The sequence below is a fragment of the Salvelinus namaycush genome, chromosome 20, assembly GCF_016432855.1.
Source record: "Salvelinus namaycush isolate Seneca chromosome 20, SaNama_1.0, whole genome shotgun sequence".
Lineage (NCBI taxonomy): Eukaryota > Metazoa > Chordata > Actinopteri > Salmoniformes > Salmonidae > Salvelinus > Salvelinus namaycush.
In genome coordinates, this window is record NC_052326.1 from 31,101,571 (window position 1) to 31,128,266 (window position 26,696).

General features: G+C 43.3%; 3 protein-coding genes across 4 annotated transcripts; 1 reads left to right on the plus strand and 2 right to left on the minus strand.

Annotated features, from left to right (window-relative positions):
- Positions 1-2,221: 2,221 nt before the first annotated feature.
- LOC120065231 (dnaJ homolog subfamily C member 14-like) lies at positions 2,222-9,733 on the minus strand. The gene is made up of 7 exons (XM_039016045.1): positions 9,480-9,733; positions 7,316-8,859; positions 5,264-5,370; positions 4,763-4,882; positions 4,396-4,556; positions 4,016-4,121; positions 2,222-3,248 (listed from the first exon to the last, which is right to left on the minus strand). The coding sequence occupies exons 2-7, from the start codon at positions 8,597-8,599 to the stop codon at positions 2,927-2,929; spliced, it is 2,100 nt and encodes a 699-aa protein (XP_038871973.1). The 5' UTR covers positions 8,600-8,859; positions 9,480-9,733; the 3' UTR covers positions 2,222-2,926.
- A 4,974-nt stretch (positions 9,734-14,707) lies between these two features.
- Positions 14,708-22,885, plus strand: LOC120065232 (NGFI-A-binding protein 2-like). Of its 2 annotated transcripts, XM_039016046.1 has the most exons (8): positions 14,708-14,905; positions 15,053-15,186; positions 15,955-16,872; positions 17,018-17,151; positions 17,868-17,919; positions 18,588-18,702; positions 19,541-19,726; positions 21,361-22,885. In XM_039016046.1, exons 3-8 carry the CDS (start codon positions 15,964-15,966, stop codon positions 21,456-21,458), a joined length of 1,494 nt encoding a protein of 497 aa, XP_038871974.1. In that variant the 5' UTR covers positions 14,708-14,905; positions 15,053-15,186; positions 15,955-15,963; the 3' UTR covers positions 21,459-22,885. The 2 variants fall into 2 exon arrangements, with proteins under 2 accessions (XP_038871974.1, XP_038871975.1); XM_039016047.1 differs by lacking the exon at positions 14,708-14,905 and having other exon boundaries at positions 14,926-15,186.
- LOC120065233 lies at positions 19,394-25,713 on the minus strand. The gene is made up of 4 exons (XM_039016048.1): positions 25,349-25,713; positions 24,353-24,481; positions 23,773-24,155; positions 19,394-23,697 (listed from the first exon to the last, which is right to left on the minus strand). The coding sequence occupies exons 2-4, from the start codon at positions 24,462-24,464 to the stop codon at positions 23,518-23,520; spliced, it is 675 nt and encodes a 224-aa protein (XP_038871976.1). The 5' UTR covers positions 24,465-24,481; positions 25,349-25,713; the 3' UTR covers positions 19,394-23,517.
- Positions 25,714-26,696: the final 983 nt, after the last annotated feature.

The window sequence follows — 26,696 nt, forward strand, 5'->3', positions numbered from 1 at the left end:
GATTAAATTAAACCTCGAATACCTCCATAAAAAAATTAAAAGCAAGTGGACAATTGCACTGAAAACCCTTTTCACTTCAAGGAGAACAAATAAACATGTGCAACAAGGGACCTAGGCCCTTTAAATCAAAGCTACAACCCATCTCCCAACATCCACAGAATAACACAAATCAAAAGGTAAAATGGAACCGATACCTGGGCAGGGCACATATTCATAAAGCGTCTCAGAGTAGGAGTACTGATCTAGGATCAATTTAGCCTTTTTGATCCTAATGAATAAGATTACATGGAAAGGCCTGAACCTAGATCAGCACTCCTACTCTGGGGTGATCGATAAATATGGAATCAGACCTATTAACGTTTGAATGTTTTATCTCCTTCACTGGAACCTAGCTAGTCCTGTGGCTTATAAAAGGAATTAGATTATCAACTTTCACCACATTTATTTCCAATACTGTATCTCCACAGGAAAAACACAATGATTTGCCATAATAAGTACAGGCAGATTGTTAGAGATCTGAATACTATCCCTCTTCAATCTGGAGCATACTGACTAATGAGAAAGGGGCGAAAGAGGGCAGTGGTAGCTTTTCTTTGAAATAAAAAGTGGTGGTAGGACTTAGTCTTGATATTCAGCTGGTAAGTATCTGCCAAAGAATAATCTCTGATAACAATATTGTACACTGCTATAGTCATTGTGTTCTCAATGGAAGTTCAGTCACCTCCAATCTTAAAGGGTGTCAAGATGCAATTCGGGGCGGATTGCATCTTGACATTCTCTTGAGCCACAGGAACAACATGATGCCTTCTAGACAGGTCCTCTGGTTTCTGCTCCATTGGAATTATCCAGCATTCTCCTGTTGTGAGAGTCGAAACTTGAAGATGGAATTTAATCCACATAACTCACAAAACAAACAAAGTCCATTCATCCATCTGAAATCAACTTTACTAGAAAATCAACTGAACACTGATGTTTCACACCAATACTAGGGACTGCAAGCAGTAAATAGCCTAGGTCCTTGACTCACAATATAACCGTCTTGATTTGAATGTGAACCTGCTAACCTCTGATACCTCAAAGTGATTCTAAGTGGGCTTCAATGTTTTGAGAGACAGGTTAAACATACAGTATTCACTGTAGCTAGATGGAGTTGATACACTACATGGCCAAGAGAATGTGGATGCCTTTTCAAATTAATGGATTCGGCAATTTCAGCCACACCCGGGTGTATAAAATCGAGCACATAGCCATTGGCAGTAGAATGGCCCGTACTACAGAGCTCAGTGACTTTCAACAAGGCACCATCATAGGATGCCACCTTTCCAACAAGTCAGTTTGTCAAATTTCTGCCCTGCTAGAGCTGCCCCGGTCAACTGTAAATGCTGTGATTGTGAAGTGGAAACATCTAGGAGCAACAACAGCTCAGCCGCAAAGTGGTAGGCCACACAAACTCACAGAATGGGACTGCTGAGTGTTGAAGCGCGTAGCAACATGTTTGCAACACTCACTACCAAGTTCCAAACTACCTCCGGAAGCAACGTCAATCACGCTTCATCATCTGCCAGGAGAACGCTACCTACCCGAATGCATAGTGCCAACTGTAAAGGTGGAGGAGGAATAATGGTCCGAGGCTCTTTTTCATGGTTCGGGCTAGGCCCCTTAGTTCCAGTGAAGGGAAATTTAACGCTTCAGCATACACTGACATTCTAGACGATTCTGTGCTTCCAACTTTGAGGCAACAGTTTGGGGAAGGCCCTTTTTCAGCATGACAATGCCCCCGTGCACAAAGCAAGGTCCATACAGAAATGGTTTGTCGAGATCGGTGTGGAAGAACTTGACTGGCCTGCAGAGCCCCGACCTCAACTCCATCCAACATCTTGGGATGAATAGGAACGCCGACTGCGAGCCAGGCCTAATCGCCCAACATCAGTGCCCGACCTAATTCATTCTCGTGGCTGAATGGAAGCAAGTCCCCGCAGCAATGTTCCAACATCTAGTGAAAGAGTGGAGGCTGTTATAACAGGACCAACTCCATATTAATGCCAATGATTTTGGAATAAGATGTTCAACAAGCAGTGTATCTATGTTTGGCAGGGCGCATACTTGCACTCTAATTCAGGTGCAAAAGCATTCCCCACAAACCTACTTCCCAATATAAATTAGTGACAAACTTTCACTCTAACTTCATTCAAAGCAATAAAAATGGCAGAAAAGCAGTTGCTCAAATGATAACCTAACAATTTATCAAAGAAGGCAACAGGCGGAAGGAAGGGTGTGTACAAGCAGTAACAGGCAGAGGAGCCCTCTCTCTGGAGACAGTCTTCTCCCAGGATTCAGCTTGAGCAGTTAAATTCAGAAATGAATCAATTCTGATTGGCTTCTTCTAGCCATGTCCCTCTCAAACATAAATGCACAGAGACCTGAAGCAATATTACATTACCATATCCCCAAAAATTTATCACAAAAGTCTCAAGGAATAAAAGAGTCCAATGGCATGTAATAATGCAATCGTGTATGCAGAATTGTGCAGGAAAGTAAGACCTAAGGAAATGTGTTTGCATTATAAGCAATAGGCTTGTGATTTCAGTGGCATGGCTACAGCTGTTTCATCAAAGAAGAAAACAAATGAGAGAGGGAGAAGCAGAAATACTGCCACCTCCTTACCCCAAATATATTTAAACTGAGTTAGTTTCTTCTTCTTATACATGGTCCAGTCTCATCTCTGGCTTGGGACCTATGTGTTGTCAGTCATTGATTTGGGTGGTAGTCTCGACCAGTGTGAATCTTCCTGAGCTCGAGTGATCCTTCGACTCATGTACAGTAAGGGGAGGTCCGGGCTCGCTGACAGACAAGCAAGAAGACAGACATGGTCGTGTGTAGAGTGTCCCTGTGTTGCTACGATGACGTATCACAACAATGGCCGCTCTCACCTCTGGAAGGGCTTGCGGACCTTCTTCTTCCTGCGGGGTGGAGGTTTGCCTCCGCTCTCAGCCCACGTCTCGCTGGGCTCTGGTCGGGGCCCCCCAGGAGGAATGAAGAAGCCAGTCTGAGGTGGAGGAGGGGAGAAAGGTCCACTAGGTCCCGGTCCAGCACCAGAGGGGTGATGGGGGGGTGGTCTTGAGGGAAAGAAACCCCCGTTGGCAGCCATATCAGGGGGAGGTCCCCCCTGGAAGATGCGGTTGAAAAAGTCCTGCAGGTCAGCAGGGTTGGTCGGGCCTGGAGGAGGGTGCTCTGGGCCTGGAGCTGTCCTGGAGATCATGAAAGGAGAGTTACATTAATAAAAAATATATATATAAAAAATATACATATTCAGCAGGTGACTCCAGGAAAATCAAGAAAAAGGAGCACTCCGTGTCTGAGTTTTATTCACGGGACAAACAAAAAACCATCAGAGCCTTGGATAGCCTTTCATTCTGTTACATTCATTCTATTTCCATCTAGCCCACCAGGGATGGGCAACCGGGGGCACGTGGGCCAAATGGCCTTGGATCAATCCCACCCCCCAAAAAAAGTAACTCACTCGCAAGCAACTGCGGCCTCTCATAATGAGTTCAGATTTTTTGTGGCCCCACCCCCATCTAGCCTATAGTGAAGAGAGATTGTTCTAACTTTTGCCTTGGCCAAGAGGCATCATTCACAAGCATCAGAGATGCTTGATAATCTGGAGCTCCAAAACTCATCTCTGTCCACAAATATGTAACTCTTTCACATGCAGGAGCACCTGCACTGACCAGAGCGTAATGGTATTTCAGAGAACAATCTAATTTAGGCCCCTTTTAGACGGTTGGTCACATAACACCTAGGTTGTGTCCCAATAATCTCTCCTTTCTCACGAAATATGCACTTGTTCCCTTCCCTTCATGGATTTGAAAGGATATGACTGGTATATGGAAACTCCCTCTAGCCCATACATACACCAATACAATAATTTTACATTCGTGTGGAGTAGTTAACGAGTGCAAACTTCAGGAGGAAAATTAGATTGGAACACAACCCTCAGTGCCCTGGGACCTACCTGTGGCGCTGCGTGGAGTTGCTGTTGTTCTTGGATCCGAAGGAGATGTGGTAGGGAACGCGGTGTGTGTCTGGAGAGATTCCTATCCTCTGGCAGCCGGCCCACTCTAAAAGGTGGGAGCGGAAAAGGTGACAAATTAATCAATGTGACAATACTGAATCAAGCGGCAAGGAGGAGAAATAGTCAGTCTGACTTTAGCTGTCTTAACATTATTTAGCAGCTTAGAATTCAATTTAGTTGTAGAGCTCTTGAGCATGTCAGTTGGCTTGTTAAGAGTGCTTCTAGTTTACAGATGAAACAGAAACATCATTAAGTCAAAATGTACCCACAATGCACTACAGTTTTGATGCTCTCAAAAACTGTCATAGTCAAGCCAGTACCTGTGATGTCGTAGACCTTGCCATCCATGCAGGCGAAGTATGTGATGCGTAGGCCCAGCATGCTGGACTCGGCCCACAGGTCTCCCTCCTCGGCGCTGTGGCGTCTGTTACACTCTGCACAGAACCGAGCCTCCGCAGGCTCCCGGTCCATCTCAAACCTCCTGCACACACAGGGAGGAGTCAGGGCCTGTGCGTTTTGTATGTAACAAATTTTTAGTGATTGGGAGTAGTCAGGGTAGGTAAATTATATTACTATTCCAATCCCTCACTTTCACAATAGTCTGGTTATAAAAGTATGATACAGATATTATTAATAGATTATTAATATATTCAAATAGTACAGATATTAATTCAGTCAGTGATGTACCTGTGCTTGCCCTCACACTTGGTGCACATCATAGTGTTCATAGCTTCCTTCAGGTCATCCTGCAGTTTGGTGAGGAACTCATTCATCGACTTGGAGAGTTCCGTCTTCGACATGCGCTTCCTGAGGGAGGAGCAGGGAAACAAAAGTCAAAGCCATATTAACTACACCAAACATCCCACCGGCCTTCAGTGCAGTCATTTGATCACGGTTTATTGCATTTTAATTAAGTAATAGTCCAGTTTTTGTGCCTTCTACTCATATCACGTATTCTCTCCATGTTTCTGGGTTACTGAGAAACTAAACTAAACATCCCACAGGCCTTTAAATTGACTATAACATGCCAAGGACCACAGTTAAGGAATGCTTCTCCATCTGTAATCCTATTATGAAAAGGCCTGAGTTCTAACTTCAGATGTTTTTGTTAAAGGTGAAGTCATGTGATCATGGTTTCTTGCATTTGATATAAGTACTGGTCCAGTAGCTTGTGTGTCTTCTACTCACAGCTCGTATTCCCTCCGTATTTCTGGGTTACTGACGATGTCCCAGGCAGCCCTCAGCACCTTAAAGGCCTCCCCAGCGCGCGGGTGCTTGTTCTTGTCTGGATGGACCTGAGAAGGGAAGAAAAAAATAAATACAAACAGAAGGGCACAGCAGAAAACATAATGGAATAGAGAGAAGAACTAAGGAAGAGACTACTTCTAGTCATTTTCTGATTACATTTTATATTGTGGATTAGAGGTCGACCGATTATGATTTTTTCAACGCCGATACCGATTATTGGAGGACCAAAGAGGGGACCAACTCCATATTAATGCCCATGATTTTGGAATGAGATGTTCGACAAGCAGGTGTCCACTAGAGGTCGACCGATTATGATTTTTCCATGCCGATACCGATTATTGGAGGACCAAAAAAAGCCGATACCGATTAATCGGACGATTTTTTAAATTATTATTTGTTTTTTTTTCATTTAAAAATGTATTTATTTGTAATAATGACAATTACAACAATACTGAATGAACACTTATTTTAACTTAATATAATACATCAATAAAATCTATTTAGCCTCAAATAAATAATGAAACATGTTCAATTTGGTTTAATGCAAAAACAAAGTGTTGGAGAAGAAAGTAAAAGTGCAATATGTGCCATGTAAAAAAGCTAACGTTTAAGTTCCTTGCTCAGAACATGAGAACATATGAAAGCTGGTGGTTTCTTTTAACATGAGTCTTCAATATTCCTAGGTAAGAAGTTTTAGGTTGTAGTTATTATAGGACTATTTCTCTCTATACCATTTGTATTTCATATACCTTTGACTATTGGATGTTCTTATAGGCCAGTGTAACAGTATAGCTTCCGTCCCTCTCCTCGCCCCTACCTGTACTCGAACCAGGAACACATCGACAACAGCCACCCTTGAAGCATCGTTACCCATCGCTCCACAAAAGCCGCGGCCCTCACAGAGCAAGGGGAACAACTACTTCAAGGTCTCAGAGCGAGTAACGTCACCGATTGAAACGCTATTAGCGTGCACCCCGCTAACTAGCTAGCCATTTCACATCGGTTACATCAGCCTAATCTCGGGAGTTGATAGGCTTGAAGTCATAAACAGCTCAATGCTTGGAAGCACAGGGAAGAGCTGCTGGCAAACGCACAAAAGTGCTGTTTGAATGAATGCTTACGAGCCTGCTGCTGCCTACCACCGCTCGGTCAGACTGCTCTATCAAATATCAAATCATAGACTTAATTATAACATAATAACACACAGAAATACAAGCCTTACGTCATTAATATGGTCAAATCGGGAAACTATCATTTAAAAAACAAAACATTTATTCTTTCAGTGAAATACAGAACCGTTACGTATTTTATCTAACGGGTGGCATCCATAAGTCTAAATATTCCTGTTACATTGAAGGTTGTGCAATGTTATGTCATAATTACGTAAAATTCTGGCAAATTAGTTTGCAACGAGCCAGGCGGCCCAAACCGATGCATATAGCCTGACTCTGTTGCACAGAATGCAAGAGAAGTGACACAATTTCCCTATAAATTCATGTTAGCAGGCAATATTAACTAAATATGCAGGTTTAAAAAATATATACTTGTGTATTGATTTTAAGAAAGGCGTATAATATCATCAACCATGTGTAGTTAACTAGTGATTATGTTAAGATTGATTGTTTTTTATAAGATAAATTTAATGCTAGCTAGCACCTTACCTTGGCTCCTTGCTGCACTCGCATAACAGGTAATCAGCCTGCCACGCAGTCTCCTCGTGGAGTGCAATGTAATCGGCCATGGTCGGTGTCCCAAAATGGCGATTACCGATTGTTATGAAAACTTGAAATCGGCCCTAATTAATCGGCCATTCCAATTAATCTGTCGACCTCTATTGTGGATATAAAAAAAAGATGCACAGCCAAGTGCAAAACTGCTTTTGGATTGCGTTTGACTATAATCGCTACACTCTCCATTTGATGAATTCCACACATTTTTATACACATGTACTCAAAAGATTTAATGCACATCTCATTGCAACCGTAAACTCACCTGGACAGCCAGCTGTCTGTAGGCCCTCTTTAGCTCAGCTTCAGTGGCGTGGGCCTCCACCCCCAGCACTGTAAAAGGGTCCAGCTCCTCCTCGGGGACTTGAGCCAGCGCCAGCAGTCTCTCCAGCTCCTTCCCAGGCTGGTATCTGCCTGCTCCACCAGGAGAATCCGGGGTGAAGGGGGGCACCTGGGTGGCTCTCCTCCTGAACCAGCTGCTGACCCTCTCCACCAGCGAGGCCACACTCCTCCATACCCTGGAGTCCTGCATGGCTGTCCACCACCGCTGGGCCCTCTCCCCGCCCAGCCGGACCAGCGTGAACCGGGCCCACTGGAACCCCAGCAGCACCACGGCACAGAAGAGGCCGAAGCAGGTTAGGGAGGCCTTCCGGACCCATTTCACCAACCGAACACTCTTATCCACCAGGACCGCCCCGGCGCACCTCGCCCTCTCCAGCACGCATTGGGCATCTGCCTTCATCCCCGGCACGTCAGTGACCCTGTTGAGCATCTGTGAGCCCAGGTCGTAGAGGGCCACCCCTCCGACCTCCACGGCCACTCCGCATCGGTGGGTCACGGTGACAATGACCTCCACCACCATGTGGATGCAGGAGATGCACCAGGGGCTGAGCGACTCCGACAGCAGCTCCCTGAAGGCCAAGGCCAGCTGGGTGCCCGTCCGCCGCCGGCCCCGGCCCTGTTGATGGTGGTGGTTGCGCCTCCGGGTCTGCTTGTTCCTACCGCCACCCGACGACAGGGAACCTTTAGGGAGGTAGGAGGACGACAATGTAGCCTGAGTGTTTTGCTCCGAGGCTGCCCCCCCTCCTCCGCTGTTCCGGGACCGGACTCTCCTCCCTCCGGCCCCTGAGTTCCTCCAGCCTGACTCCCCATTTATGCTTGGCTCCTTCCCTCCGCCTCCACTCTCCTCTTCATCTCCACCCTCTGTCTCCTCATCTCCTTCTCTCTCCACCCCCTCCTGTCTTAGAGAGACCTCATTGTCCTCTGCAATCCCACAATCCTCTGCTTCTACATCTTCCGAGTCCTCCTGGTTGACTAGGGATTGGATATCCTGAGGGGTAACTTTGATATAGTCAGTCATGTCCTTATTGGGAACTGGTTGTTGAGTTTCCTCCTCATCTCCTCTGACTTCCCACTGGTCGGGCATGGCGGTTGAAGATGGGAGGAGAGGAACACCTGAGGGCAGCTCTTCAGGACTCTCCTCAGTTGCCTCTACAGTCCATGTCTCTCCCTTCATCTCCACCTCCCTCTCAGCCACCTCGTTCTCCATCTTCCTCCCAGTCTCTTGATTAAAGTTCCAAAAAATTATCCAATGTCATGTCAGGTGGGGGCCTTGATCCATTCTCACTGACCGCACCTTCTCCGACACCACACCTCAGCAGGGCCAAAGAGTCAGACAAGGACGGCTGAATAATACTGCAATGGCAGGCATCATTGTCCTTGGTACCCTACCCAATGCAGACATTGAATCAAGGATCAATCGTTACAATCCTTGGACCCGACTGGCTTCATCTTGTATCTGGTTCTTGCCTGTGGAGACAGCAAGTTTAAACATTAGCCTCCCTGTAACACGTTCACTTTCCCAAGCACCAGAACTAGGGGTCAAATCTAAAGTTCACCGAAATGTGAAATCAAACGGGATGTGGAGCTTCTGCATTAATCGTTGTTGTTGTCAAAGTTCTAACATGTTATTGGCAATAATGTCATATTTGATGACCACAATATCCACTCAACGAGCTGATCCGCAGCGCCGACATTTTGAAAAGATAAACCAAACTATTTAGCTAGCCATCTGGTTATCAGCAGTTGCACTAGCTAGCTATCTAGAAATGCAATTAATTTATTCTACAAGAAATGACTGGGACGGGATATCAGAGGATAGTTGGGGCAATGTTAGGTTCTAGCTAATAAGTTATGTCGTCACCGTCGCGAACAAAATGACCAACTGTCTCGAGACGAATAGCTAGCTGTCTCGTAGCTAAAACGCTAACTAGTTTACAACATTAGTTTGCTCGTATATAACGTTAGCTATCTAGCTAATGTAATTTTAATAATATTAACGGTGGATTGTTGACAATGTTATTTTAGCTATTTGACTGCTAACACTGACTGGAATAACATTGGGAAAGATGACAACCAACACAACTCACCTTTCTCTTCCGTAAAAAGGGAAGGCAAGATTAGGTGACACAATGTAGGCTAGCTGGAGCCCTGTAACGTTAGCGTCGCTCCTATAAAATGACCAAATGTGGCAAACTGATCAGTTCTTATCGTAGAAAGAACATTTATCCTGTATTAGTAGAGTGTGTTCTTTTTCCTAATTCAAATATACATTTTTTCTTATTATGTTCTTGGCTAACGTTGTCCTTGTTGTTTGTCTTACTATTTTTCACTTCCGAGTGAAACAAACCACAACCTCGTTTCCGCTGTATTAACCCTATCCTTGCCAGAACAAATTTACGCACAAACGTTCCGAATTAACTTTTATTGGCCACTGAATGAAATGTGAAGAGGAGGAATGTAACGTTAATCACCAGGTTTCTCTTTATAAGAGAACAAATGTCATGTTTTTTTCTAGGTCTAAACTCTCAGTTAGAAACACGTTTGTAATCACTAGCTTGGATGGTACTCAAATCAATAAGGTCTCTGCATATAAATACTTAGGGGTATGGTTAGATGATAGGCTTTCTTTTAAAAAACATGTTACTGAATTGGGAAAAAAGCTCAAATTCAAGATAGGATTCCTTTACAGAAACAGGGCTTGTCTGTCCTCTGTAAATAGGAAAAAAATTGTGCAGGCTACTTTTATGTCCGTTTTAGATTATGGTGATATTATCTATATGCATGCATCGGCAAACACATTAAAACCACTGGATGCTATTTACCATTGTGCACTCAGGTTTATCACGGGTGATAGTTACAGAACTCATCACTGTATCCTATATCAACATGTGGGTTGGGTCTCTCTATCTGTGAGGCGAGAGCAACATGCTCTCTTGTTTATTTATAAAGCACTTCTTTTAAAACTACCTCCATATATATCATCATTAATTTCCACAAGATGTACTAATTTTAAAACCAGATCACAGATGTGGATTACATTAGAGACTCCTGCGGTCTCCACAGAGTTGGGTAGGACTGCCTTCAGTTCCTTTGCACCTTATTTATGGAACAAACTGCAGATCCAACTTAAGTTAGACACTGGTGTCCCTTGCCCATTTTAAAATGTTTATGGAGGATCAATATGATGTTGTCTGTGATTGTTTCTGTTGAATTGTGTATGTTTTGAAATGTTCTTGTCTGTATGTCTAAAACTGTACATGTCAACATGTTTACACAGGGCACAGCCGTAAAAGAGATCCAGGTCTCAGTCTGTTTTCCCTGTTAAAATAAAGATTTAAAAAAAAAAAAAAAAAAAAATATCAAAGCAATTACATGGGTCTACAATTGTATTATCTTCAAGAAGCCTAGGCCTAATAACGAAATAATAATTAAAAAACTAGAATTAACAAAACAAGTAATTGTTTATTCAACAATTTAAACATGCATATCATGCAGTCACTTTTTCCTACTCTCAAACACCATCCACTCTCTCATGTCTGCCTTCTCCACCCACCTACACACTCCCTGGATGCATTGCATTCTCTATCCTATTTCTGCCCATTCTGGATGCTGTGTGTTCCTCAAGGAGTGTGTGTGTTTGTGTGTGCAAGAAGTCTGTGTGGGCCAAGTGTCTAGTTAGTTAGGCTGGAGATGGATACAGAGAGCACGTGCCCCCTCGGATTTATCCTGTGGGTTTCCAATCTATCAACCTCATAACTAGCTACCAAGAAGCCATTTTAGGCTATCAATCAGTTAGAGTATCTAGCTTGTCTAACTATCTTAGCTGGCATGCCTGCTGGCAAGGTTGGTAGACTTTAGAAATAACTAGATGTACTTTACAATAATCACATTCCTTTCATATTTTACCCAGATTTGAGCAGCGATACAGAGAAGCATATTTAGTTTCTTTAAAAAAAGAACCACCAGTCAGGAGGATACAGACAGCTCAAGAGGTTTGCTTAGATATACAGAAAAATATTTAAAAAATTGTTACATAGAATTAAGCATAATGATTATGGCTCTAGATTGCAGAAAAAAAGCTGATTCAGGTGAAAATTTTTAAATTATCCAATTTACGGATGGGGGATCTAGCACCCTCCGGACCACCCCCCGCCATCCTCACGTAACTTTTGCCCCCTCAGATTTTTGGGGTGCATGACATCCTTGGATGGATATAAAGGAAGTGGGATGGACTGAACACAGTATGGATGTCCTCTGCCTCAGAAGACCAAGAAGTAGAAGACCTCTCAGAATCACCTTTATTTGACCTACAGTCAATCTGATATTTTAAGAGGGCAATCATTATTTCTTATTCATAAGAAAATCAGAATTCTCTGGTCCAATTAGGCCTACTATTATAAGAATTTTAGGAAAGTGAACAGTGCATCCGGAAAGTATTCAGACCCCTTGACTTTTTCCATATTTTGTTACGTTACAGCCTTATTCTAAAATGTATTAAAACGTTTTTTTCCTCATCAATCTACACACAATACCCCATAATGTGGTCCCGTGTGGCTCAGTTGGTAGAGCATGGCGCTTGCAACGCCAGGGTTGTGGGTTCATTCCCCACGGGGGGACCAGGATGAATATGTATGAACTTTCCAATTTGTAAGTCGCTCTGGATAAGAGCGTCTGCTAAATGACTTAAATGTAAATGTAATAATGAAAAAGCAAAAACATTTTTTTTTTAAACATTTTTACAAATTTATTACAAATAAAAAACTTAAATAAACCATTTACATATGTATTCAGACCCTTTACTCAGTACTTTGTTGAAGCACCTTTGGCAGCGATTACAGCCTTAAGTCCTCTTGGGTATGATGCTACAAGCTTGGCACACCTGTATTTGGGGAGTTTCTCCCATTCTTCTCTGCAGATCCTCTCAAGCTCTGTCAGGTTGGATGGGGAGCATCGCTGCACAGCTATTTTCAGGTCTCTCCAGAGCTGTTCGATCCTGTTAAATTTCGGGCTCTGGCTGGGCCACTCAAGGACATTGCAAGAGGCATCACTACAGTCCCTGGGTCGAATCCAGGCTATATCACATCCGGCCATGATTGAGAGCCCCATAGGGTGGCGCACAATTGGCTCAGCGTCATCTGGGTTTGGCCGGGGTAGGCTGTCATTGTAAATAAGATTATGTTCTTAACTGACTTGCCTAGTTAAATAACGGTTAAATAAATAAAAAAATGTAAAAATCATTCTGAGACTTGTCCTGAAGCCACTCCTGCGTTGTCTTAGCTGTGTGGTTAGGGTCGTTGTCCTGTTGGAAGGTGAACCTTCGCCCCAGTCTGAGGTCTTGAGCGCTCTGTAGCAAGTTTTCATCAAGGATATCTTTGTACTTTGCTCAGTTAATCTTTTCCTCTATCCTGACTAGTCTCCCAGTCCCTGCCGCTGAAAAATATCCCCACAGTATGATGCTGCCACCTCCATGCTTCACCGTAGGGATGGTGCCAGGTTTTCTCCAGACGTGACTCTTGGCATTCCCACCAAAGAGTTCAATCTTGGTTTCATCAGACCAGAGAATCTTGTTTCTCATGGTCTGACTCCTTTAGGTGCCTTTTGGCAAACTCCAAGCTGGCTGTCATGTCCCTTTTACTGAGGAGTGGCTTCCGTCTGGCCACTCTACCATAAAGGCCTGATTGGTGGAGTGCTGCAGAGATGGTTGTCCTTCTGGAAAGTTTTCCCATCTCCACAGAGGAACTCTAGAGCTCTGTCAGAGTGACCATCGGGTTCTTTGTCACCTCCCTGACCAAGGCCCTTCTCCCCCGATTGCTCAGTTTGGCCAAGCGGACAGCTCTAGGAAGAGATGGCCACTGTGTTCTTGGGGACCTTCAATGTTGCAGAATTTTTTTGGTTCCCTTCCCCAGATCTGGGCCTTGATACAATCCTGTCCCGGAGCTCTACAGACAATTCCTTCAATATTATGGCTTGGTTTTTTCTATGGCATGCACTGTCAACTGTGTGACCTTATATAGACAGGTGTGTGCCTTTCCAAATGATGTCCAATCAATTGAATTTACCACAGGTGGACTCCAATCAAGTTGTAGAAACATCTCAAGGATGATCAATGGAAACAGGATGCACCTGAGCTCAATTTCAAGTCTTATAGCAAAGGGTCTGAATACTTATGTAAATAAGGTATTTGTTTTAACATTTTTATAAATTAGCAAAAATATCTAAAAACCTGTTTTCGCTTTGTCATTATGGAGTAGTTTGTGTAGATTGATGAGAGGTTGAAAAAATGTAATCCATTTTAGAATAAGGATGTATGGTAACAAAACGTGGAAAAAGGGAAGGGGTCTGAATACTTTCCGAATGCACTGTAGGCCTAATAAAAATTGTTCAGCCTAGTAGAAATAGTGAAGCCTATAGTTTAGTTTTCATTAATAATCTAGACTTTCTTTTCACACACACAGCTTTTGATAAATTTAAAAAAAGATTGCTTATTTGGTTGAGAGGGCGCAGATAGAACGTGTCAGCATGCTTCAACGCCTACATGGTGACCCGAAGGACACAGAGACAGTGGTGCTTTGTGCAAAATCACACAGCTGTGGTGAACATATAGACCTACTCAACATAAACCATTTAACCAATTCTTCCCAAGTTAAACCAATCAAAACAATCATGGCCAGACATGTTGGAGCCTAAATGCCATTAATTTACGCAAAATCAACTTCGGATTTTGTTCAATTAATTTAAGATAGCCTATTTATCACAACAAACCTGCAACGCTGTAGGACTACTGTACATCAAATTCACAGTGATGCCTGTTGCATCATTGGGGAATCCCCTATCTTATGCGTCATGCAGAGAATCTACCCAACCGATCGGAAACAGTCCTTCACCACTTGCCACCCACTTTATGATTCTGCTGCACAAGGCTATTACTGTATGTCCATTCTGTTTACACGACTGCGCTGTATATCAATACGATATATCTGTGAAACAGCACCCAATATAAATAACTGATCTAGTGCAATAAAGGGAGATTAATTAAATCGAAGGTTATGCTATTATCAGCATAGGCTATCATACAGCTAACCTCACACATTTATGTGACTGACCAGAATGGTAGCCTATGTGGTCCTCAGTTTGTATTGAATAGGCTTAGACAGGTGCATCTTATTGCGAAGTGGGCAGACAAAATCAGAAAATGAAAGGGTTAATAAGCAAACCTCAGCCTTTCAAGCCCCCGCCTCCCACATCTCCAATTTGAAAGCCGCCTCTCTACCGGGAGAGGAAAGCTCTTTTTCGGTCAGATGGCGTGCTGCAGTCCGCCCCCAGGTTTCTCGCACCCACACAACCAGCAAAAAGGCAGCCAGCAACCAATACGGTTCGTCAGGGGAGGATATCTGCTAACGAATCCAGACGAGTTACGATATGCTCAGGGATTTAGCTGATGACAACACCACTCCGAAGTGAGAAAGAAAACGATTGTACAGGGAAAGAGAGCGATTATACAAATCAATTTAAGGTATTTACAATAGGCTGTTGATCACCGTTTCTTATTATTATTTTTTGTCTCAGCCCTTTCATTGATAACAATTTAACGGGATTGGATGGGACTTTCGACAAGGTTAAAAGTGAGATAACCATTAGGCTTTTGCTCATTTACCTTTAGCATTCCATAATCGAGCCTATTACGAGGCGGCACATATTGCGCGAAAACTGGATTCTGTTGCTGGAGACACCACTCGGTCACTCAGTGAGCGCGGGTCCCCTCTGCCAATTCAGCCGTCGGACGACGTGGACGAGGTAAGAGATTACATTAGTCATTTAAATGTTTTATTCTGAAATTTTACATGCGTGTGTAATTCCATAGATATATGCATTGTCTGGTATTGGGCTTGGACGGATGTGCGCGTAATACTATTGTCATAGTTTTTTCAATTATTGTTTTCGTAACCATCGCTTTGTGCGTAATATGAACTATCAAATTCGGGTCTCATAAGAATAGACAAACTGTTTTTAATTCTCACAACTTGAATAAGAGATCAAAAATGGTGCATTTCTAAACTGTAGGCCTACATTTCCCCAATAATACCATGTGTACATATCCTGCATATTTGAGGTATAGAGGGTTGGGCACCCACATGTGAAATTTTGCCAAAGTATATTATTATTGGTGATAATCTATCAGGAAAAGTAGGCTATTGGAGTATAAGTATCTAATTTAGTAATTTTGGTTAAAAAATTAAAAGATATTGACATTGTCTTCTTATACAAGACATCTGATGGATATTGACTTTAGGTGTTCTTATATGAGACATCTGTTCCCAGATATAGCATCACAGCAGTAGTTACCACTACACCACAAAAAGATTGGTAGAAAATTGCTAACATTCCAAAGAAAACATAACCCGAAATAACAATACATATAGATTATACCATATAGCAAACAAATGAATAAAGCATTCTGTACACACAACACAATACTCCTACCATTGATTGATGAGCCATTTATTAAAACTTAAGACTCTTGAGTAACTCTCCTCCGGTCTGTTCCTTCTTTCCCACCTCCAGTCCTGCACCATGTCTCTGCCACGCACGCTGGGCGAGCTGCAGCTGTACCGGGTGCTGCAGAGGGCCAACCTTCTGGCATACTACGACACCTTCATCCAGCAGGGTGGCGACGACGTGCAGCAGCTCTGTGAGGCTGCAGAGGACGAGTTCTTGGAAATCATGGCGCTGGTCGGCATGGCGACCAAGCCACTGCACGTGCGCCGTCTGCAGAAGGCCCTCCGCGACTGGGCGGCCAACCCAGCCCTCTTCAACCAGCCCCTGGCCAACGTGCCCCTGGGGGGAATCCCTCTGTTCAAGGTTGATGGGACGGGTGCTAGCGGGACCGCTGCCGGAGGACTCAGGAAGTCCCTGAGCAACGGGCAGCCGGGGTCACCGTGTGACAGAGAGGACAGGGCATGCCTCACCCCTATGCACAGCGGGAGCCCCAGAAGCCCCTGCTCCCAGGCCTCACCGCAGCCCCAGGACACCCACTACAGGGACAAGCTGTCCCCAATGGACCCCCACTGGCTCAGCCCTGAACAGGACGGGAATAGCGCCTCAGCCTCAGGGGTGGACGAGGAGCAGCCCAGCCCACCTCTGCTCCCCCCTCGTCCCCCAGGTCCCTCCACGCCCCCGGCATCCTCCTCATCTCTCTCTCCGGCAGCCCTCTCGGCCTGGCCCGGGGGCCAGCTGGATGGGGAGACGGCGCAGGCAGTGGGGGAGAGCGTGGACAGGCTCCTGAGGACTCTACCCAGGTCGGACCCCAGAGAGGTGAAGACACTGCTGAGGATGAACAAGAAGATGGCCAAGACGGTGGGCCACATCTTCAAGATGGCACCCCAGGATGTGGCCAAGGAGGAGGAGATCCGTAAGTACAGCCTCATCTACGGCCGCTTCGACTCCAAGAGGAGGGAGGGCAAGCAGCTCACACATCACGAGGTAAGGGCATCAGTGTTTCCACTATTAGAGGTCTCTGTGTACCGGTATGTGTTAGGCTTGAGCCTTTTCTTTTTATCATGCTGTTCATATCATTCTACCATTCTCTTTCCCCTTTCACCTTACTTTATGTCCTCCTCATTTTCAGCTGATCATCAATGAAGCAGCTGCACAGTTCTGTATGCGTGACAACGCTCTGCTTCTGCGACGGGTAGAGCTCTTCTCATTGGCTAGACAGGTGGCGAGAGAATGCGCCTACACCTCCACACTCAAGCATGCTAGGTAAGGGCACGAGCCTGCGCAGTTTAGGGTCTTCCCTACCCCAATCTGATGACCATCCCACCCTCTGTCTCTTCCTCTATAACTAGGTTTTATCCCCTATGGGCTCTGGTCAAAAGTAGTGCACTACATAGGGAATAGGGTGCCATTTGGGACGCAGACAAAGAAACCCAAATAGAGAGAGTTACGATATTAGAAATTCAAATGTTATGTTCTGCTTTGCCTTGAGAATATATGATTCCTTTTCTCAACCAGATATGATCATAGAGAAACTACTATGTGGTTGCAGGCAGCATAGGGGCGAAGAGAGGTGGGCGTATAGAACAGAGGGAAAGCTGGGAACTCCCACAGCACACATAGCTAAGCCTAGCCAAGGTCATGCTATTAGTCAGACAGCACTGCAGTCAGTGCATCAGCTTAAAAACAAAGTCATACTGTGTAACCAACTAAATTAAAGCACATTCAAACACTCAAGCGTCTCATATAATCAATAACAAAAAAACATCTTTCAAACTCAATGAATAATGTATGTGTTTACTTTTAGTCACAAATAGCCTCGAGGTTTGGTTACTCAACATCAGTTTTTATATTGTAATTGGATATAGTGAGCTACTACTTGCTAATGAACAAAACAGGACCAACTGAATTCTGGAGTTTGCACAAGAGGTTTGCTCTTCTTTTACTGCCTTTTTACTTTATTATACCTTCTCTTATTACAGATCAAGTGCAGATGACTGCAGCTTACCATCCCAAAAGAGAGTAAAAAGTGAGGTGAGTGGGCTAAAGTCTCTGAACCCCTAACAGGAAAGAGTAAAACTATACCAAACTCTATCTCACTCTTGTTTAAATGTGTTATTGTGGGTGTACAAAAGCTGTTTTGTCAACATAATATTGGTAATCTATTGGATACGGCATTGGTAGACAATGAATGAGCTGTAATGGGAATAAATTGCAATAATTTATATGCTGTAATTTATACCATGGCTACAATTCAATTAGTCCTTTACAATATTTAATCTATAAGGCCTGAGGAGGTGTGGTATATGGCCAATATACCATGGCTAAGGGCTGTTCTTAGGCATGACGCAAAGCGAAGTGCCTGGACACAGCCCTTAGCCGTGGTTTAATGGCCATATATCACAAACCCCCGAGATGCTTTATTGCTATTATAAACTGGTTACCAACATAATTAGAGCAGTAAAAATAAATGTTTTGTCATACCCATGGTATATGGTCTGATATACCACGTCTGTCAGCCAATCAGCATTCAGGACTCAAATCACCCAGTTCATAAATCAATTTATACCATAGGTACTTTTCAGTAGTAATTGCATTGTAATACACACAATATTACGTTTTGGTGTGTGTTTCGGGTGATAGTGTGGAAGTGTGTGTTTGAGATGTTTTGTGTATTTAATGGTTAAGTGTGTGTGTTTCAGGTGATAGTGTCAGAGTGTGTGTCCTCCCTCCATGGTGTTGAAGGGTCAGAGGGCGTGTCCCAGAGGGCTGACGAGGACAGCCTATCAGGAGAGAGTCTGGACAGCCTAACACAAGGTATGTATGGTGTCCAGATCCAAATATTATTTCTTAGTAACACTAGCATTTATATCGGCTTAAGTCAAGTAAGTCTAGCATGTACAGTATATACAGTAATTGTTGAAAACATTTAGCACTGATCTTGTACAGTGTCACTTAATCACATTCCATTCCCAGACATTCTTTATGTGTTTCTGTAAATGTCACAGAGCCCCACTGACTTTAAAGCACCATTTATAATCAAGCCTAAATAGTTAATATTTTCTGTGGTGTCATATGTGTCCCAAATGGCAACATATTCCCTATATAGTGCACTACTTTTGATCGTAGCCCAATAGACAGGTTGGCTGACATCGTCACAAAAAATGTGTGAGCATCGATGAGGCAGAAGGCCATGTGGTGTTATGATTCTGAACAGTCAAATAACTAGCAACAATGACAAGAAGCTGCCATATGGGGAATCGTAAGTGGCTCGTTTCAGCTCTTTGTATCTTGTTATTGATACCATGTATTCTTTTGAGGCGTTTTGACTCATGTCTATGCTAATATGGCTAAAATTCACTAGCTAGGGCATCAACAACTGTAACTATGTATTTGAGAGACAAGTGCTCATTGTGCAAATGTATTTGTTTTTAATAAACATTTGGGGACTAAAATGTATTTACATTTTGTCAACAATCTATGCCAACCCCATCTTTTTTGCCCCATAGTTGCGCACGTGTCGGTTTTGTTGCTAATCAACCAAACCGTCTATGGGGAATAGGGTACCATTTGGGATGCAATCTCAGCCTTGTCAAGAAGCAGCTATATGTGATTGGTTCAAAATGGCATTCACACCTAACCTTGTCTGTCTTAGACGTAGGCTCACAGTGCAACCAATCTCCATCACCCCGCCCCCCCACCGACACCTCCATACCTGCCAACTGGAATCGCCATCTCATGCAACAAACGCTCATGGATGAGGGGCTGCGATTGGCTAGGATGGTGTCACATGACCGTGCTGGCAAGGTCAGCCTTAGGTCAGAGGGGACACATACCACAGGTGACTTTCTGAATAATGGCTTACAAACATTATCATGCAAGAGTTATCATACTAACACTCTTAAAGTGATAGTCTGAATTTTTCAGGCCTAAAAGGTTTTTGTGATGTTGAGATGACTCTGTCTCACAACATTTGTTGTGTAGATTCGGCTACGTCTCAATCTCAAATGAATAGGAAATATGCACTGTCTCATTTCATTGTTTTTAAACGGTGCCTATCTTTCCCATTAATTTGAGATTGAGACATACAGCCAAATCTCACTAGAGCTACGCAACAGATGGCGTGGGACATTGACTGGCACATTGACTCATCCTGATATTAAACCACTTTCGAGGCCTGAATCTTTTTAACAAACTTAAATTTTGAAGTGAACTATCACTTTAACATACTGTCCCTGTTGCCAGTATCGTTTACATTGATAACAAGTAGAAACTGAGGTAGGGCTAAAAGGCCGGAGAGTTTTGCTACCGTCATTTAAAGACTGTTTCAAGGATCTTCGGTTTGAACCCAAGTGAGTCAGAATCTCTATTGTGATTCCTCCCACTAGCCAGGTCTGAGTTCTAACTAGCTGGGACTGGAGAAGAAAGAAGGAAAATTAGTTGGGGGATAGAGAGGGGAGGAGGTAGCCTATCAGCTACAAACCATACTGAAAATTGACATGGATGTCAATACAGTCAAATTGCCATGAGGTCTAGTAGCGTATGTAAATAACTGATTATGACACTTCAAATGATTGTACTTAACCCTTTACCCTGTCACATCTTATAACGCATCATTAAAATGTTAAAGGTACAGCCATTCAGATGTGAATAAAACTACTGTGCCGTAGCACTAGGCTGTCACAGTAGGCAGGGTGGAGAAGATACAGGGAGATCGAGTGGGAGAAAGAGAGAATGATAGCGGGAGGGGCAGAGGAAGTGCTGTGGGGCGGTAGAAACAGACCCCCTCCCTCGCTCCGCCACCGGCTGACGTCACAGTGTGTTAGGCATGTGGGCTGAAGGGCGGGATGGATGGAGAGAGGGGGCGAAGGAGTGGGCTGTAATTGGAGGGGCGTTGCATTGACTCACCGAGCGACAGAGAACAAAAATAAAAACCTGTGGGCAGGGAAATGGCACAGGCTTATTTTTCTCCCTCTCCCTCTACTTAAGAAGTAAGTAGAGGGGGAAAAACAACCATTTCATCTCTCTATGACGTCGGTCTCCCTCTCACTTCCCCTCCGTCGTCCTTTGTTCTTATCACTCACCTTGGTTTCCTTCTCCTTTTCTGTTTCACTCACGCAACACGACCCGTCTCCTCTGACTATACTTTAACTGCACCTACTCCCTCTACAGTGTTATCCTATTAGCCTGTAGGTGGGCTCATTCTGTCAGACAAAACCCTTGACATTTAATATTCCATTTCAAATATTAAAGTTTGCTACCATAGTTGAATGGTGTTGTTGTATTTCCAGTTTTATTACTTTGAGTAAGTGAAGTACTCGTAAAAGTTATGACCCTAACCAATCTAGTATGCATTAATTGGTGTACAGTTGACCATAGCAAGCACTCAAAGGTTCAGGGGGAGTAATAATGTATTGTCATCATATTGTCTCAGTCGGGCATATAGGCTAACAGCCCTCATCTTTCCCATTCAAGACTTTGAGGCTAAGGCGGAGAGGAGGAGCTCAGTAGCAGTGTGCAGGAGCAGCAGCCCTGGCAGCACCAAAGATGACTCGGACCAAGGGGGAAAGTAGTGAAACCAACCACTCATCATCCTGAGAACCCATCAACAACCCTGCCTCTCATCACCTTCAATCCTGGAGGGCCAAACTCAGCAGGCTTTCCATCTGTACTTAAACCACTAACAGTAGTAGTACAGGGAAGGGGAGGGGACGTGGAATAAATAATTCCAATCTAAATCAAATGTGCATCCTAAATGGCACCCTACATAATGCCCTACTTTTGATCAGAACCCTGGTCAAAAGCTGTGCATGATTTCGGGAATAGGGTGCTATTTGGGACAGAACCCATGATTGGCTGAATCGGGTGGTTCAGGCAGAGGCAACACATCCTAAACCTGCAAATACTACAGCCCTCCAGTACTGAAATTGAGAGACAGGTGCTCTACAACTTTACCTCTGTATATAGTGTGCCCAAACCCTCCGAGGGCATTAGCCACATCTCCACAGGACTACAGTAACACTTACACAACTGTGGGAGGTTTGTCCCCTATGAACATAATCCCAATAATCCCCTCCTCCCCCACCGGGACAATGGATGCAAAATGTTGATATCATGACTAACTTTTGGTGCTATTTTTGTTCCTTCTATCAGAAGGTTGTAACTGAGAAAGGACTTGTGATGAGGATAAGTATCTGTAATGACAATGCCGTTAAAGCTTGGTTTGCAAAGTGTCACTCGTTCGAGTGTTGACCGTTTGATAGTTAGATGATAAACAGAAATATGTGTACAGAGACGATAATCAGGTTCAGAGGCCTTTTCCTCCCAATACTGCAGCAAGTGTCACTTACACCCACTGAGACTATGTTCATTTGGAGAGGTGGGTTTGGATGTTAATATGTAAATATTATTGAGCCCTTAGATTAGATTTATTGGTGAACTCAACATTCTTTGATTTAACTTAAGGCTTAAACAAGCAACAATAATTTACAAGCAACAATCATTTGCATAACTGTTACTTGAGGCAATTACTTAGGTAACAATGACAAATGATCATCTCCCAATGTTTTATTTTTTTTATACAGTATGTATGTCATATTAAAACACTAAATTCTTTGACAACGGAGTTTTGGATAATTTAATTTTTTTTTTTTTTAAGAAAACATCATCAGATGTTACTGGGTATGAATGTTGAAAAGAAAGGTGTTTGGATGATTAAGAAATCAGGGTGAATCAAGGACATTTCATTTTCTGCATCCCAAAAGGCCTTCAATATCCTATATAATGAACTACTTTTGACCAGGGCCCATATGGCTCTGGTTAAAGGTGGTGCTCTATAGAGGAAATAGAATGCAATTTGGGATGCACACATTATTACCATGAGGTACCTAAACTGTAACCTCCTGCCTCACAAGCATTAAACAACCTCAGTTTGTTATGTTGAACAGAAAATTATTTATTTTGTTAAATCTCAATAAATGTTATTTTATTGTTTGAAAAATCTTGTGGCCCCATTTGTTGCACTCCTTTTGAGGATATCCATTTTGACGGAGCATAAGAGTCAAATGTACGATAAGGCTGAATAAGCCTTCGTCATTCGAATGCTGCCAGCAATTAGGGAACTAATAGAAAAGCACTAAGTCCAAACAGACATTCCCACTCACCCCCCAATATCACCACCACCATCATCACCGCCGTCAAGTTGTTTGTTCCTTCCAGTTCTGTGCTGAGTGCTAATCCTGTACAAACGATGCTTGCATGACTCACCTGTATCTGTGATGTCACCCTCTTTTCACTCCATGTGAGTCTGCGCACCCCCCACCCCCCCACCACCATGATGAGATAGCAGACTAAATATAGGGAGATATAGCTGCCAATCTGGTGGCTCGTTGAGGAGTTCTGCTGTGTGCTTTTGCATCGCTGCGTTGATTGTGAAAGACAAAGGCAGCATCCCAAATAGCACCCTATGATATAGTGTACTACTTTTGACCAGGACCCATGGCGCAAATTACTGATCACTGTGGCAACAAAATAACCCTCTGGGAAAAGACTTGTTGAATCAACATTGTTTCCATGTCATTTCAACCACAAAAAATCTATGCGATGATGTTGAATCAACGTGGAACCAGAGTTTTAGCTGATGTGTGTGTGGAGATGGCGCAGGAAGTCCCCCCTGGTGGTGGTGTAGCCAGGGAACACAGCATTGCAGAAGTCACACACCTGAGACTGCATTGCCACCTCTGACATCAGCATCATTCCCCCGGTCTGGCTCAGGAACTCACTGTCCAAGAAGGAGCCACACGCCGAGGGCATCTAAGGAGGGGGTGACTAGTCAAATGATTAAGTCTAATAAAACATTTAAATATGAATTCAAGGGGAGAAACCTACCCGGAACATTTGTCGGGTCGTATCATCACCCCAAAATCGACCTGCTTGCTTCGAGTCCCCAGAGACACTGGAGGGTGCCACCTCTCCATTATTACCCCCAGGTAGATCCAGAGGCCTGAGGGGGGCGGCTTTGAGGACCTCATTCCTTTCTGCCCCTGGATGAGCAAAGTCCAGCCGTAGTCTGCCCAAATCCCCCTCCAGGAGATCAGAGAGTGAGCCAAAGGCCCCAGATAGGACTATACCGCCACGGTGTGCAGCAGGGTTGTGTGTTGGTACCATTGGGGGTTCTGGCCGTGCAAGGAGAGACCCCAGGCCATCCTGGGTGCACTGGACTGGGATTGATGCCATTACGCTGGGTTGTCCATCAGGAACAGGGGCTTCTCCTAAGGAAGGAACCAGATTTTATAAGTCTGTCAAACATCTTGACTGTCTTGTAGCCTACTAGATTAATTTATATTGTATATACAGTACGCACCGAATTCACAGATTTTGGCATTCATCGTAACACAAAAAACCTGCAGAACAGGCATGTATGAGAAGCATATAATTTCTTATCATATAAAAAGGAGATGGGAGTGACCTCGCTGTCTCCTCAGTGTCTCTGTGAGTTGCTGGAGTAGAGCAGCCTGCTTCAGACATAGTGAGCGCAGTCGGAGGAACTCCCTGTACAGCTCTGTGTACGCCTCCTCCATCTCAGCAGCATAGGGATCTTTACAAAGCCATTGAAAAAGAGACCCGTACAGTACAATGTACATGAAAAATAATCACCTTTGAGTCCAAAAAATAAATGTTGAGGTGGTACTTCTGCTCCCGTGAGTGTAATATACTGTTATGTTATGCTATCGTCAGTTGTGTGCAAGGTCTAGTTTCCCTCCCTCAACTTGAGTCTAAAGAAGGAAGTGATAAGGAAAAAGGGAACCAAGTCGAGGGGAGAGAATGGGGCCCTATCATACAAAACATCTGTGGGGTCTATGTCCAAAGTCAAACACAGAAATCACTGAACACTTTTTACAGTATAACTAAAAATACCTGGCTCTAAATGTACTAAATACAACTGATACCTATCAAACGCCTTTATTTCAGGCATAATAAAATCACATTTGTTTTTTTCCAAGAGGCATATTCTATTTGTGACGAGAATTGTAAACTGTACAGGAACTCATACCACTTCATAAAACAGAAAGCATTCATAACATAACAGGAAAATACTGTCAATTCCATTACATGTGTATGTCTTATACAGGCTTTCTAATAAGGTAATGTAAAAGTTTCATTCATGTTTGATACAGCCAGCCTTCAAATTACCACTTCAATCACATGTTGAAGTGTATACGATTATTGTGAAAACTTATTAGAGCTGTATTTGAAAACCTGCATATACTATTGATTTTCCATTAAATGTTAAATAACATACTGCAATTGTTGAAAACAAAGCATGTTGTTCCCCTAGCTTCAAACTTTGTTTTCATTGATTGAATTTCTTGTGAGATAAGGTCAACTCTGATAATTTTGGTACAGGCATTTTCAAGACGTGGACGCACTTAAACTGACAAAGGTGAAGATTAATATAACTTACGATCATACGAGTGGTCTTTCTCAATGACACAACGGGAAATCACGTTGAACACGCTTTCATATCTTTCATGTAACGTTATTGAGAAGAGGACTTGTCTTAATGTTCATTGTAGCCTACCAGTGAAACAAAATCAACCCCGAAACAGGAACAGGAACAGGAAAAGTTGTTTTTCGTAAACTGTTCTTTTGAATACCATTAACCGGATCATTTTTGAACTTTCAATGAGAGGAGCACAACAGAGAAGTTGAGTTGTTGCAGGAAAAAGGCAGAGTATATAAGATAAGGACACGGAACTTCGATATAGTTACGACCGTATGTTACTTTTTATATCAGGTTAGGAATCGAATTATCCTAACCTGCTGCGAAAAAGCCACTTCCGGTCGTAGTTGTATCGAAGAGGTGTGTTTTTTAGGGAATCTCGATAAGGATACGCATGTAAAACGACTAACCAAAATCTAAAACTGACTCTTACTTTTACCAATTATGAAATAAAATGTTGGTTTGCAGGTCAGGAGTGTCCTGGGTAAACTTCCTGAAGGCAGTGCGTCGCGTCACTCTGTCAATTGAATTTAAGGTGAGAAAGTCTGTTTGAGGCCTACCAGAGTTAAGCATTATATTGTTAGATTATATGAGTATCTTTATAAAAAATATTCGGATCGAAATTGAACTAATTAGCCTCCTGTACGTCTATATCTGTATAGTAGCCGCAACAGCCATCTGACAAAGAAATGCATATCTCTCTGGTGTTAGGACTAAGCTTCTCTTCCTTTATATAGACCTTTTATATAGATTGATATACAGTACCAGTCAAAAGTTTGGACACACCTAATCATTCAAAGGTTTTTCTTTATTTTTACTATATTCAGCATTGTAGAATAATAGTGAAGCCGTCAAAACAATGAAATAACACATATGGAATCATGTAGTAACCAAAAAAGTGTAAAACAAATCAAACTATATTTTATATTTGTAACGGAGATGCTGGGAGTCGAGAAGCAAGTGCAGGAGGTGAGTTTAATAATACTATAAACATGGAACGATACAAAAACAAGAGTAGCGCCTGAACATGAAACACAACCAATACTGCCTGGAAAATGGAACTAAGGGAGTGACATATAGGGGAGGTAATCAGTGAAGTGATGGAGTCCAGGTGTGTCACGATGAGGCACAGGTGTGTGTAACGATGGTGCCAGGTGTGCGTAATGATGGTAGTCAGAACCAGTGATTAGTAAACCGGCAATGTTGAGTGCCGGGGAGCAGGAGTAGACTTGACAATATTTTAGACTCTTCAAAGTAGCCACCCTTTGCATTCTCTCAACCAGCTTCACCTGGAATGCTTTTCCAACAG

What these genes read in the sequence shown, in the direction of transcription:
- LOC120065231 (XM_039016045.1), bottom strand. Translation starts at nt 8,599, where the DNA reads ATGGAGAACGAGGTGGCTGAGAGGGAGGTGGAGATGAAGGGAGAGACA. An exon ending in CAAGGTCTACGACATCACAG is followed by an intron (nt 4,122 to 4,395) that starts GTACTGGCTTGA and finishes CCCACCTTTTAG; the next exon opens with AGTGGGCCGGCTGCCAGAGG. An exon ending in AACTCCACGCAGCGCCACAG is followed by an intron (nt 3,249 to 4,015) that starts GTAGGTCCCAGG and finishes CATGATCTCCAG; the next exon opens with GACAGCTCCAGGCCCAGAGC.
- LOC120065232 (XM_039016046.1), top strand. Translation starts at nt 15,964, where the DNA reads ATGTCTCTGCCACGCACGCTGGGCGAGCTGCAGCTGTACCGGGTGCTG. An exon ending in AGCAGCTCACACATCACGAG is followed by an intron (nt 16,873 to 17,017) that starts GTAAGGGCATCA and finishes CCTCATTTTCAG; the next exon opens with CTGATCATCAATGAAGCAGC. An exon ending in TCTGGACAGCCTAACACAAG is followed by an intron (nt 18,703 to 19,540) that starts GTATGTATGGTG and finishes TGTCTGTCTTAG; the next exon opens with ACGTAGGCTCACAGTGCAAC.
- LOC120065233 (XM_039016048.1), bottom strand. Translation starts at nt 24,464, where the DNA reads ATGGAGGAGGCGTACACAGAGCTGTACAGGGAGTTCCTCCGACTGCGC. An exon ending in GACACTGAGGAGACAGCGAG is followed by an intron (nt 24,156 to 24,352) that starts GTCACTCCCATC and finishes TTCCTTCCTTAG; the next exon opens with GAGAAGCCCCTGTTCCTGAT. An exon ending in CGACCCGACAAATGTTCCGG is followed by an intron (nt 23,698 to 23,772) that starts GTAGGTTTCTCC and finishes CCCCCTCCTTAG; the next exon opens with ATGCCCTCGGCGTGTGGCTC.